At 39.7% G+C, this 13,920-nt stretch overlaps 1 protein-coding gene across 4 annotated transcripts in view; it reads right to left on the bottom strand.

Moving 5' to 3' along the window:
• Positions 1–5,799: 5,799 nt before the first annotated feature.
• The window catches only part of letm1 (leucine zipper-EF-hand containing transmembrane protein 1), an 82,757-nt gene continuing 74,636 nt past the window's right edge, over positions 5,800–13,920 (bottom strand). The window contains exons 13-14 of one of the 4 annotated variants that reach the window (XM_080202413.1): positions 10,542–10,680; positions 5,800–9,614 (exon numbers count right to left, since the gene is read on the bottom strand). In XM_080202413.1, coding sequence (XP_080058539.1) covers positions 9,462–9,614; positions 10,542–10,680 — 292 coding nt within the window. In that variant the 3' untranslated portion in view covers positions 5,800–9,461. Of the gene's footprint in view, positions 9,615–10,541; positions 10,699–13,920 lie in introns of all 4 variants that reach the window. The other 3 variants (XM_080202232.1, XM_080202325.1, XM_080202143.1) reach the window with 3 other exon arrangements.

Here is a 13,920-nt window from a genome sequence, read left to right on the forward strand (position 1 = left end):
ACCAGGGTCTTGGATCATGTTATACTCTCTGCAACACCCACGACTTGCCTGGGTTTGCATAATCTCACTAACTGTCCTGGCTGGAGACAATTCACATCTCTTTAACCTGTGCTTAACCCTCTCTCCACTCACATTGTCTGCACCTGTAAAGACTTGATTACCTGTTAAGACTCGCATTTCAACCATTATTTTGTAATTGAGTCTGTGTCTTTATGTGCCCTGTTTGTGAACACAACTCCCACTCTGAGTGCTCATGATACCAAATAAACCTGGTGGACTTTAACCTGATGTTGTGAGACTTCTTACTGTGCTTGCCCCAGTCCAACGCTGGCATCTCCACATTGTGTGTGTGTGGATGTGTGTGTGTGTGAATGTGTGTGCATGTGTCTGTGTGTGTGTGTGTGTGTGTGTGTGGATGTCTGTGTAACTCTTTGTTTCTCCTCTTGGACCAACAATTTGTCGAAATAACACTGAGGCTAACAGCAAAGAAATCTGCTCAAGGTTAAATGAGCAACAATTTTTGGGCATTTTGCTTCAGAATGTTGTGTTTAAAATTGAATCTAGGTCTCCCCCTGGTGATGAAATGAGTAAACTTATTACCTGATAACAGCCTGGGTCACCAGAAAATCCTAAGAATAAGCAGAATGTAGGAAACAGAATAAAAATTAACACCGAGCTTTCCGATTAACAAAATATTGATTTTCAAGGTTGAATTCAATTTACTACCTGACTTTCAGCCTTTACCTACCCTTGTTTAGAAACCCCTCCATGGCCTGGCTCCATCAGGCCTGTGTCCTACTTCTCTGCCTGGGTCGGACCTTCAACTCTCTGATTTCACCCCTATCGTCAATCGTGGCGTCCTCAAACCCTTGCACTTGAAGCACATCCCCTGACACACTCTACATTGGTAAGTTTCTTCAACAACCTGCTGAGATCCTGCCTTAACCTAGACTGCTTCATTACATTAAAGATGCTCAAGACCTAGTCATCAATGCAGCATTTCAGCGAATCCTACAGTGCAGAAGGAGGTCATTTGGCCCATCGAGTATGCACTGATAACAATCCCACCCAGGCCCTATCCCCATACCCCCATGCATTTAACCTAGCTAGTCCCCCTGACACTAAGGAGCAATTTTAGCATGGCCAATTAACTTAACCTGCACATCTTTGGAGTGTGGGGGGGAAACCAGAGCATCTGGAGGAAACCCACACAGACACAAGGAAAATGTACAAACTCCACACAGACAATGTCCCAAGCTGGGAATCGAACCAGGTCCCTGGCACTGTGAGGCAGCAGTGCTAACTATGGTGCCACCATGTCACCCTAAGCACAAGATGTTGCAAAGGAATGTGAGATTGGGATACATTTGTGCATATTCGGAAACTTGGTCACGTTGCTTTACTAATGCTTCAAATTGGCTTTCTGTTCTGAAGACTGCACACTGACCTTTATCAAATTGTAGATTTTAATTGTAAACCGAATTGGCTAATTAGAGCCACATTTCCTGAAACACACACAATATCACTTGGAAACCAAGTTAAGTTTAATGAATGAAAAACTGGAGAACGTTAGATGAAACCCTTTGGACCACCGATCATTCAAATATATGTAAGTTAGTTGATCGCTTTGAGGAAGTTCAGCCAGGGAAAGGTCTGGTTTATATAGAGAACAGGTATTTGCAAGGAAGTAGCCCTTGGGTAGATGATTGTGGTCAAAAATATTTTGAATGGTCCCCTGTTAACAATATCAGCTTGGCTCTTCCTTCTCCATTCGGATGTTGTGAACTCAAACCCCACCCCAGTTATTCTTAACAAAGTCTAGGTTCTTGTTCCAGGGCAGTACTGAAGGAGTGCTGCACTCTCTAGTGAAATATTAAACAAAGGTTCAACTGGACATTAAAGGTTCCACGCCGTTACTCAAGAACAGTGTGTCAGCCATGGCTCAGCTGGTCGCATTTTCACCCCATAAGGTTTCAGGTTCAAGTCCCACACCAGAACTCAAACACAAAAATCCAGGTTGATACTCCAGTGTGATACTGAGGGAGTAATGATTGCTAGAATTGCTAACTGTCTGATGGGACCTTAAACCATCTATCTGCTTGGGTGAATGTAAAAGATCCCATGGGCAGCAGTTTAAAAAGAGAACCGGGGAGTTTTCCCCAGTATCCTTGCCACTTATGTTCAATCTGTGTTCTTTAGTTCTTGATGTTCTCTTGAGTGGGAACAGTTTCTGACTATTAATCCTATCCATACCTCTCAGGATTGTGATTACCTCTACCAAGTCTTCTCTCAGGCTTCCTTTCTCCAGGGAAACCAGTCCCAGTCTCTCTGATCTATCCTCATAGCTACAAATCTGTCTCCCTGGAATCATTCTTAAGAATCCCTCTGTACTCTTTCCAATTCCTTCACATCATTACCATTCCCTTTGACATCTTTGTCATTTAATCTTTAAGCTATCACTGACCTTCACTCCACTTGCCCCCCTCCCCTTTTTCAATAACAGAAATAGTGCTGAAGAGGTATCATATTATTAAAACCAATCCTTCACTTTATAAAGTTCCCCATTATCAGTACGCTATCATTTTGCAGCTCTGTAATATCTCTGCAGATTTGCTCCTCTATATCTATCTCAGTTGCCTGTAGTGTGATGGTTTGTTTATTATTTCTTATCACTAAGCAAATGGATTTTGTCCCTGTCCTGTCTAGAACATCCTTTCCTTCCTACATTGTGACATTCTCCATCATCAATACTGCAACTCTTGCTCCTTTCTTTTCTGCCCTATCTTTCCTGAACACCTTATACATAGGAATATTTAGAACCCAGTCCTGCCCTGTTCTGGACCAGAGTCTCTGTTTTGCCATGTAGTCATTGCATTGGTGGTTCACCAACCTTATTTATCACATTCTATGTATTTGCTTACAAGCAGTATAAACCCAATTCCCTTTTAAATTGTTTGCACCTAATACTGTAAGACCTTACTCCTGAGACTGCACTTAGTTCAGTTTAGATTTGAGAATGATGGGATATTAACAAATCACTCAGACACAAGATCTACTTAAAGTGGTAGGTTTACTAAAGCAGAATCCAAACCACAGAGTTTACATCAGTAGTTCATACATATGATCTGCCCAAGTCAAATGACTTGGTGCTTGGACTTCCAGTTCCAGGGAATTAGCCAAATTATTCTAGCTAGATGGCAGTAAAGAGTGTTCTTTTAGCAACATCTTTATTATCATTTCAGGGAAGGATCTAGTGACTTTGTATTTGTATTATAAAAGTTCTCCTTAATACAAAGTATTTAATAAAATGTTGAGTTTTTATATGTACCATGGGTTAAAAGCCCATCTTTTAAGTTTTTGCACAGACAGCCATCCTATATTGGACTGTTTGCTTATCGCTTTGCTTTTCCACAGTTAGTTCTTTGGTCTCCAAGCTTACTTTCAAAAGCTCCATTGTTGGTATTTGCCTGTTATCATGTATTTATATCATGTAGTTCAAACATGAAAATATTTGACTAAGGTTTACACACTAAATAACATCCCTGCCTTTCCCAGGCCCCTCTCTTTTCTGTGAAAGACAGCTTGCAGAGTCCTGTATAGTTTACTTTAAAAAAAGACTTTCTGCCCTTCCTAGCATGCTGGTAAAACTTGGTCAAGTTTGGTTAATAGTAAAGCGCTCTGTGTTATTAGAGTGCCTTACTATTTCTTGTGAAGTGATTTCTGTCTCCCCCAATGCTTTACGCATTGTGATTCCTTTTTCTAATGCTCTATCTCCCTGCCAAATTAGTTTAAATCCTCTGCAACAGCATTGGCAAATTTCTCTGCAAGATCATTGGTCTCAGGTCTGTTGAGGTGCCAATGGTTCAGCCCATACAGGTCCCATTTTCCCAAGCCCTTCCTCTTGTGCTGTCTCCAGATACACATTCACTTGTCTTATCCTAGATCTACACTTAGTAGTACATGGCACTGGAAGCAATCCAGAGATTACAACCAATGTCCTTCTTGTTTGCCCTAGCTCACCAAAATCTGTCTGCAGGACATCATCCCTCTTTCTGCCTATGTTGTTGGTGTCAACATGCCCCTGACTGTTCACCCCCTCCCCAGTGCCCTGCAGCTTGCCCAGTATGGCTCCTGCTCTGCGCAAGATGGCAAGGAACTACAAAACGTTGTGAATGTAGCCCAATCCATCGTGCAAACAGCCTCCCATCCATTGACTCAGTCTGCACTTCCTGCTGCCTCAGCAAAGCAGCCAGCATAATTAAAGACCCCAAGCATCCCAGGCATTCTCTCTTCCACCTTCTTTCTTCAGGAAAAAGATACAAAAGTCTGAGGTCACGTACCAACCGACTCAAGAACAGCTTCTTCCCTGCTGCTATCAGACTTTTGACCTTGCATTAAGTTGATCTTTCTCTACATTCTAGCTATGACTGTTACACTACATTCTGTAATCTCTCGTTTCCTTCTCTACGAACGTTTTGTCTGTACAGTGTGCAAGAAACAATACTTTTCACTATATGTTAATACACGTGACAATAATAAATCAAATCAAAATCAATAATATCCTGGACCCTGGCACCAAGGAGGCAATACGCCATCCTGTAATCACATCTAGATCGACCAAAACAATTAAATCCTCTTTCATTATTGTTTCCTGGACGTCCTCCTCCCCCTGTATATCTGAGCCACCGGTGCTGCTATGAATTTGGTTCTGGCTGCACTCCCCTGTGGAAACATCTGCCTGAATGGCATCCACAACAGACTAACTGCCTCGTTGCTCCTGAATATTCACCAAGATTTAGGACTCATTATGTAAATTTCAAGAGTTCTGATTCTGGTGATCATCTCCATCTAATTTAAAAATAGGAACAGTGAGCAGGAGAATGCATAAGCCCCGCATCCAAGCTGCTCAAAAATATATGTTTACATGGCAATAACTGTATTTTAAGTCTTGCGTATGGGATATATGTTCTTTAAGTATCACATTAGTGCCTGTCGAATGTTCAAGTTAACAATCATGAAATAAAAAAGAAAGTTAACTTTATAATATCAGGGATGATTGGTGAGTAAAAATGTCTGATGTCTTAAAAAATCCTCTGCTGGTGAGGTAGACATCAGTTAAGTACTGCAACATGCTCTCATATTGTCCCATTGCACCATCTGCTGGAGATATGGCAAATTATTTATTTTTCAACGGGCCAGTTAACTGGTGTACTGAGGCCACTTAACACTCCCATTTTACCCACACTGGAATGCTGCCACCATTGCCACCCCATCACCACCAATATTTGGGGAGATCTTCAGGTACATTGAGGCAGCCACCCAGAAGCTTCCCGAGTGAGACGTATCTTTTCTGCGTGCACGATAATCTATGGAGGGCCCCCTCCTCCCTGATGGCAATGGGCACCTCCCACAGCCCCAACGTTGGCACTAGAGGGCTCATTCTTTTGATTGTCAGTGCCTGCCTAGCCTTGGCCCATTAAAACATTTCGTCTTGTCCCTTTGAGGGTACCTAAACATGGAGGTGCCCTCACTTTCACTCTGCAGCCTCAGCAAAGGCCACCTCGGTCAGTAACATTGTCAAGATTGCTGCGCTGCCAGCACTCTGATCAGGCCAGCAGCAGGGAGGGACACACCACTATCTCTACTGGGTTGCCAGCCTAGCCTTTTAATTAGGCACAGAACCCATATGCAGTCCCAGTGGCAGGGATCATAGGGTGGCAGTAAAACCCCAGACTACAACATAGACTATTTGACCCAACAGATTAATGCTGGTGTTTATCCCTGGAGTACAAAGTCTAATTCAATTTTTAACCCCACTATTCTCATAACCCTTATGCACTATTTGCTACTTACTTGAGAAGTCTCTCAACTGGAGGAGGAAAATTGAATTGCTGAGGTGGAAAGAAAGAAGGGAGAAATGGAAGAATCCTTAGAAAAATAAATGCATCGAAGGCTTGTAGAGATTTAAATCTTTGTGCACTTTAATCATATTAATTTTCCATTTTTTTAATACACAAATGCCCAGGTTTCTCTGAAATTAACTGCTTCCAAATCCAGTCCACTGTTCTCATATTATTTCTAAAAATATTTACCATTTGTATTTTCTAAAGATCAGTGCACCACTTCTGCACATTTATGCAACAGCAGGAAAAGGTTAATAAAGCAAGACCATGGCTAGTTACCACAATAGAGGCAAAGACAAATATGCAGAGTTTTCAACGTAGTATTTTAACAATTCATAGTTCACTAGTCAGGATGGACATGAGGTTCGAGCAGGCATTAATAATCATGGCTGTGAAATTAACTATTTTCCCTTTGCATTTAATTTTTTTTTGCAAACTGATTTGCATTTCCATTTCACTCTACAGTGAGTCATTTCTGCTGTAATTACTTAATGAGACTCAGTCATACCATCATTTCAATTAAACTTTCAGATTGACTTGTTCCTTGTAGCTTTTCTTATAGTGGTGTCAATGACTCGTTTTACTCTACTCTTCTCCATCCACTATAATCACATTTTACTTAGTGTTATAATCAAGTATTTCAGATTGGGTATAATCCAGTAAATGCAAAGTAGAACTCTATTTGGCTCCCAACCACTAAGCAGCAAACTGTATTTCAGTGGTGTGAAATTCTACATTTCCCACGCCAACTAGACCCTTGTGATACCTCAACCAATTTTGTGGCAGCTTTAGGTTGTGGTCCTAAATATAAAACATTAAACCTTTATAGTTAAAGGAGACAATCAACATTTCTTGATTGATTTGAATCCAGATCGTGGGTTTAAAATAAAAAGCATGTAGTGCAATCAATTAGCATTCCAATGGTCAATGAATTGGACTATGCAATAGCTGCACAGGGACCTGGGAAGAGGTTTGGTCAAAAGAATATCTTCCAAAACAAGCATAGTGGAATTTTAGATGACACAACAAAACACCTTCCAAAAACTGGTAAGAATATCTCAAATGTGTCTCTTGTTATTACTGAGAGTGATGGAGAAATGGTAAAGAGTTAAATGAGCCAGTCCTAACTTCATCTAGTGTAGCGCACAATCCAACAGCTTTTCTTGTTAAAAACAAATTTGTGTGCCTTCCTTCCAACTTGATTTAGTTATGTATTTGACTGGTCTATTTCCGTTTCCTCTAAAATTGGTCTAAAGTATCAAGTCGCATAGATCTAATTTCCAGAGCACAATCAGCTGAAACCTAAACTGTATTAGGTTTTAAATAACTAATTTGGCATTGTGAGTCTTTCTTTAAAAACTGAAATAATTACAGGAAAAACATACTTGAACTCGGAAATTTCAGTAAGGAATTGAAAAGTAGGGGGTCGGGGAGGGGATGCATTTTGTTATAGTCATAGCAAAAGAAAAAAAATCAGAAAATATATGTAAAAAGGACTAAACCAACAGTCCAGATCTTCCAGTTCCCAAATCTTCAAATCCGATGCACATCAGGACTCCACAGAAATCATGACACACTGACCCCTCTGAAAACTGCCCAGGAAGTTTGAATTTCCAAATGGCAAGTCCCTTGTTCTTGGGGACCTTCCATGAAAGTCTCTGATTCTGAGCTAGAGTCAATAGCTTGATGGTTCCACAATACTTACCTGGATAGAAATGTCAGACAGATTAAAACCTGGTCTAACATCTGGGTAACTTACACAATCCACTCCACACGTCACCTCACCCACGTGCCACCTTGCTCACACCCACCACCCTACCTCACCCACACTACCACCCTATCCATTCACTTACTCATCTACTAACATTCACCCATTCACCAATATTCACAATGTATTTAAATCTACCATACAGCAGCTAGTGCCGTAAAAAGGAGATGCATCTCATCTCCCCCCTAATGCTACAATACTGCAATATTTGAGGGATGCAGCACTCTGCAGTTCTGGAGAAGCTGGACTAAGACACAGCAAGAAACGCAGAATGTCATTTAGGCATGGAAAAGTTTGAGTGGGGCAGCAATCCGACATTGGCAACTGCCCCGTGGAAAATCTGGACCATTGCTTTAAAAATATTTAACCTTAATTAGGTTTGACTAAACTACTGAATTCAAAACGTTTCCAGCCCAAAATATTAACATTTCATGGCAAATGCCACTGTGATTTGTGAGGTTCATGTTGCTTTAGCTGCACATAATCAACCTCAAATCTAGACAAAAACATCAAAACATACAAGTCAACAGTGCAAGTACTGCACAGATAGGCCACTAATTATACAACTTTTGTGCAACAGTCATTATTTTTATACAAGTTTAGGAAAATATTATAGTCAAAGTATACTTTGACTGATATAATTGACTGGAAATCAAAACAGAGTCCACAATCTGCCGGGTTAACATAATTTACCATCTGATTCGTACGTACGTAGGTACTTTTTGAATGTGATGCAGTTATGAAGATACATTTACACATTAAACTGCATATTCTCATGCCAGTGCAAAAAAAGTTAAATATGAAAGTGTTCTGGGATAGAACTGCAGTTAACATTCAAATTTCGTTAGCCATGTCATTATCCAATAGTATAGCACAATTTTGTGCAGATAAACACATCTCAATTGCTGCAACCACTACAGTATCTGCAATATAAATAAGGGTATAACTTGAACAATGGGCCAGCTTTTTCTTCATTAAATACTTAACCATTTAAAAAATAAATTTAGCAATACCTGAGTGTATTCCAAAGTACATATGCAGTCGGCAATACAGTAAAACATAAGCTGTTTGGAAGGGAGTAAACAGTAGCAATGCAGTCTGACATTTGTACCACCTATTTAAAATGCATAACTTATAATTGAGTAGAAGCACTATATGACTGAGATTTAACCCCTTAAGAACTGTAATATTTCAGCGGCAAAAAGAATTTAGCTTATTCCAAAATAGCTAAAAATATTCTTTGGTTTGGTGCATTCATCTAATTCCACTGTATCACACTTATCTTTAGAATTTATAGAAAATCAGTTTTAATGGACACTATTTTAAAGATTTTGAAGTTCATAGTTGAAGTTGAAGCCCCGATATTGTAGTGGTCCAGGATTACATATTTGTACTAATACAATTAAAAGCAGTATGGTATTTAATATTAACTGACTTACTGTCCACTGTAAGCACTTCTTTAACATCCCCCCCAAGGCTTTGTTTTCCAGTTGCTTTGCTCAGTTATAAAAACAATATTATTAGAGCCAACCACATCACAATAACATTACTTTTATAAGTGCATTTTTCAAAGAAACATGGTTTCGAAACTTCAGAAATGGTGGGATTCAATTCTTGGCATCACAGAAAACATTATTCCATTTCTGCAGCACAATGCAGCAATCTACAATTCCTCTGCAGTATACATTATCCACTTGATTCCATTATTATGCTTCTAACAAATCTCAAAAATCAAACAAATAAAATTAGATGGATTCTGATATCATGAGCATTTTATAAGATGAAGCTGTTTAATTCTGGACTTCAGCCACCTGTTCCTTCTCCGACTTCTCTTTTGCTTTCTGATGTTCTACAACCTTCTCTTCCTTGCGCAGTAATTCCAAAATCTCTGCTACCTGGTTGGTTGAAATGTCTATATCCTCCTTATCGATTAACTTCACCACCTGCAAAGACAGGAAATAAGTAAGGCAACAGACAGTGGCTCGGCAAGACTGTTTCCTCCCATCTTTCAATTATTAATATTAATTCTTCAAAACATGTTCTAAAATATCTTAAAGGGATGATGGGTAATACCCTATTTGGAGACAAGGGTAAACAAATGACAATGGAACTGAGTAGTGGCAATTCAGCCATAATTATAATTTCAAAACCAAGGAAAGTAACAAGCCAGTAAAAATCTCCACAAGTCTGACCAAGGAGATATTCCAATCCCACTTACAAGGCTGCAATTATTAATCAGACACATAAAACATAAATCACGTAGTCTAGGTTGCAGAATTACATTTAATTCAACAACACCCTCAGGAAACTGAAAGGGTTATTACATAGGGGCAGCACAGTGGTTAGCACTGCTGCATCACAGTGCCAGGGATCTAGGTTCAATTTCGGCCTTGGGTCACTATCTGTTTGGAGTCTGTACATTCTCCCCGTGTCTGCGTGGGCTTCCTCTGGGTGCTCCGGTTTCCTCTCACACGCCAAAGATGTGTGGATTAGGTTGATCTGCATGATAAATTGCCCTTAGATATCAGGGGAATTAGGAAAGAAAATACATGGGGTTATGGGATAGGGCCTGGATGGAATTGTTGTTGGTGCAGGCTCGAAGGGCTGAATGGTCCCCTTTTGCACTGTACATTCGATGATTACAATATTTCTATAAAGGTGTATTAAAGAATAGTAATGCACAAGAAATTAATCAGGGGAAGTCAGATAGCTTGTACCATCCATGTTAGACCTCTAGCAAACTCTGCGAAATAGTTCCCTGGCTGTATATTTCCTTAAATTCAGAAGAGAAAAGAAGAATGACTTACAACTTTCCAGGAAAAAAGTCTAGCAATCTGAAGGTTGTGATTCTTTTAAAAATTCAAGCTTACTTTTATGACATCGTTGATATCAACTCTTCCATCCTTGTTTTCATCCAGAGATTCAGCAATCTTTTGTAATTTATGCTGTGGGATATTCTGGATCTGCTTCATTGCACTGATCAGCTCATCAATGCTGATAAGATCCTCCCTGAAGGTGAAATACAAACTGCACATAGGAAAAAATTAAAATTAATTGCAACTTTTCATGAGTGAAGTGCAAGGGGACCTGCAGGAGAATCTTAATATTCATATTTGCAAATCTATTACCTACGGCACATTAGGAATCAGGAGCTAGAGTAGCAATTCAGCCCTTCAAGCCCGCTCTGCCATTCTATATGATCATGGCTAATCTCCATCTTATCCTAACTCCATTTCCCTGCCTTTTCGCCATAGCCTTTTATCTCATTTTTGATTAAATATTTATCTCTCTCTGTCTTGATTGATTCTGCATCCATTGCATAGTTCCATAGATTCACAACCCTCTGTGAAAAGTAGCTTTTCCCTTATCTCTGTCTTGAACTTCCCCCCTCTTACTCTACAACCTTGACTTCTTGTCCTAGACTGTTCTAGAAGACAGAACATTTTGTTAACATTTACTTTATCAATCCCGTTGAGTATTTTATATATCTCAATTAAATCCCCACCTCATTCTTCTGTACTCCAGCGAGTACAAGCATAAGTTTTTCAACTGCTCTTCATACATCAGCCCCTTCAAACCTAGAATCAATCTAGTGAACTTCTTCTGAACTACCTCCAATGCCATCACATCCTTCCTCAAAGAAGGTGCCCAAAACTAAACATAATACTCCAAGTGTGGTCTCACCAATGCCGTATACAATTGTAACGGTCTCAATTTTTATACTCTAGATCCTTTGCAATAAATGCCAAGATTTCATCTGCCTTCCTTATAACATTCTGCACCTGCATTCCCATTTTCAGAGACTCATGCACAAGGACATGTGACGTGATGCATTTTGGAAGATCCAATGCATTACTTCATTATACAGAAAATGGTACAATCCTTAGGCATATTGCCAAGTAGAGAGATCTGTGCATACATGTCCACTGATCACTGAACATGGCAACACAGCTGGATAAGGTAGTCAAGAAGGCATACAGCATGCTTCCCTTCATCAGTCGGGGAATTGAGTATACAAATTGGCAGGTCAAGCTGTGCAGATACTTCAGGTCTAGTGCCATCTGCCCCTTCATTATAATTGATTCATTTGGAATATTGAGTACAATTCTGGTTGCCACATTACTAGAAAGATGTGGATGCTTTGGAGAGGGTACAGAAGAGGTGTGAGGATGTTGCCTGGTCTGGACGATATTAGCCATGAGGAGAGATCAGATGAAGTTGAGGGGTGGCCTGATAGAGATTTACAAGATTGAGTGGCATGGACAAAGTGGATAGTCAGATGCTCTTTCCTAGGCTAGAAAAGAAAGTACTAGGGGACAAAGGTTTATGGTGTGTGGGGACATGTTTAGAGGAGATGTGCAAGGCAAGTTTTCTTTTTACACAGAGGGTGGTGAATGTCTGGGATGTGCTGTCCACGGAGGTAGTGGGAGCAAGTACAATAGTGGCACTTAAAGGGCATCCAGACGAATACATGAATAGGATGGGAATGGAAGGATATGGATATCCTAAATGCATATGATTTTAGTTTAGGCAGGCATCATAATCATGCGGGCTTGGAGGGCCAAAGGGCCTGTTCCTGTCCTGTACAGTTGTTTGTTCAACACCCAGATCCCTTTGTATAGATGTCTTTTGAACACGTTTTCCATTTAAATATTATTTTGTCATTTTATTTTTCTGGCCAAAGTGGATAACCTCGCATTTATCCTCATTAACCTCTATTGCCAAACTCCAGAAGTTAATTATGTTGACAGGCATTTGGCTGGAACATTACCTGTACTTCAAAAATGGAAGCTAATTAAATGTCACTTTGGTGAGTGAGAAGCATGTAAATGTACAATAATACATTATTTAAATAGGTAATAGAATATATGTTCTGTACTATAACAACTTAGGATATATCTTTTATTTTACATAGGAACATACCGTTACTTGTTTGAGTTTTATTTTGCTCAAGATACTGCCTTGAATTCAGTACCAATTGATACTTCAGGTCTAGTGCCCCCTAATGACTAGATTATGTGTTTACTTGTACAATAACCAGATAAAAGAGCAAAGAACTTTATTTCAGTATACCATGGCTTTAACAGGATGAAAAATATGCAGTCTGGTGGCTCAGTCTAACAATCATTAGACATAGAAACAGGGCTTAGGAGCTAGAGTAGGCCATTCAGCCCTTCAAGCCTGCTTCATTGGTGGATGAACTGGTTGAGGTCTCAATTCAATTTTGCCATCTGCCCCTTCATTATAATTGATTCATTTAATTAGTTAACTTAAAATATTCTATTTCTCCATTCATTTAGAATCAAAAGGAGAAATGAGTTCCCTTGGGTGATAAACAGAAAACTAACTGGATAAACCATGGAAACTTCAGACTTGTCCACCTAGCTCCAGATTGACTGAGGCCTTGTGAAAAACCAAATTTGAATATAAGCAGAGCATGGGTAGTACTACACAGCTAGATTCAAACATAGCATACCAGCATTCAAAACTACATTTGCTCACATCATAAACTGCCAAATATACTCTAAACAGTCCCCCAGGGTGATGGCTTGGCTTACTGATCTGTTCCTGACATTCAGTGACAACAGGAATACACTTTATCCCAATTCATTCACAATGAATACGCAGGTAAATAATACCCGCACACCAAGGTATTCAAATACCAAGCTAATGTTCGTTTACATATTTCTAAACCTGGGCTCGAAGAATCTGCAAAAGGAACAAGTCTCAACTCTCCATTCTCATTCTTCTTGTCTGAGGGCAAGCAGTTTTCAGAAACACTACGCAATTAATTTTAACCTGCATTCTGTGATCAGCAGGAATATGATAAATTTTAACACAAAAGTCCAGCTTATACAATTAAAATTGAGCGGCAAGCCAAAAATGCTAATTTCTGTTATAATAATCAGTTTTACAATTCTACATTTGACAGATGCAATGAGTAATTGTCCAAAGCATCAGGATGCCAACTGAAAAAAAAACATAATTCATGTCACGATATGCCGATTGCTTTGTTAACCGATCCTGCCATTTTCAAAAGCTTGTCTAGAAACACCCCCATGTTCCTCTTTTCTTGAGCCCCTTTTCAAAAATATACAAAGGGTGGAAATGAAGCTGTGCCTTTTTTTACAGTTTAATTCTGAGATAGTCTACTCTGCAACTGCCCAGGTTTACACATTCTCCTCGTGTCTGTGTGGGTTTCTTCCAGGTGCTCCAGTTTCCTCCCACAGTCCAAAGATGTGCAGGTTA

Source organism: Carcharhinus amblyrhynchos, chromosome 1 (assembly GCF_965287045.1).
Source record: "Carcharhinus amblyrhynchos chromosome 1, sCarAmb.v2.hapA, whole genome shotgun sequence".
Classification (NCBI taxonomy): domain Eukaryota; kingdom Metazoa; phylum Chordata; class Chondrichthyes; order Carcharhiniformes; family Carcharhinidae; genus Carcharhinus; species Carcharhinus amblyrhynchos.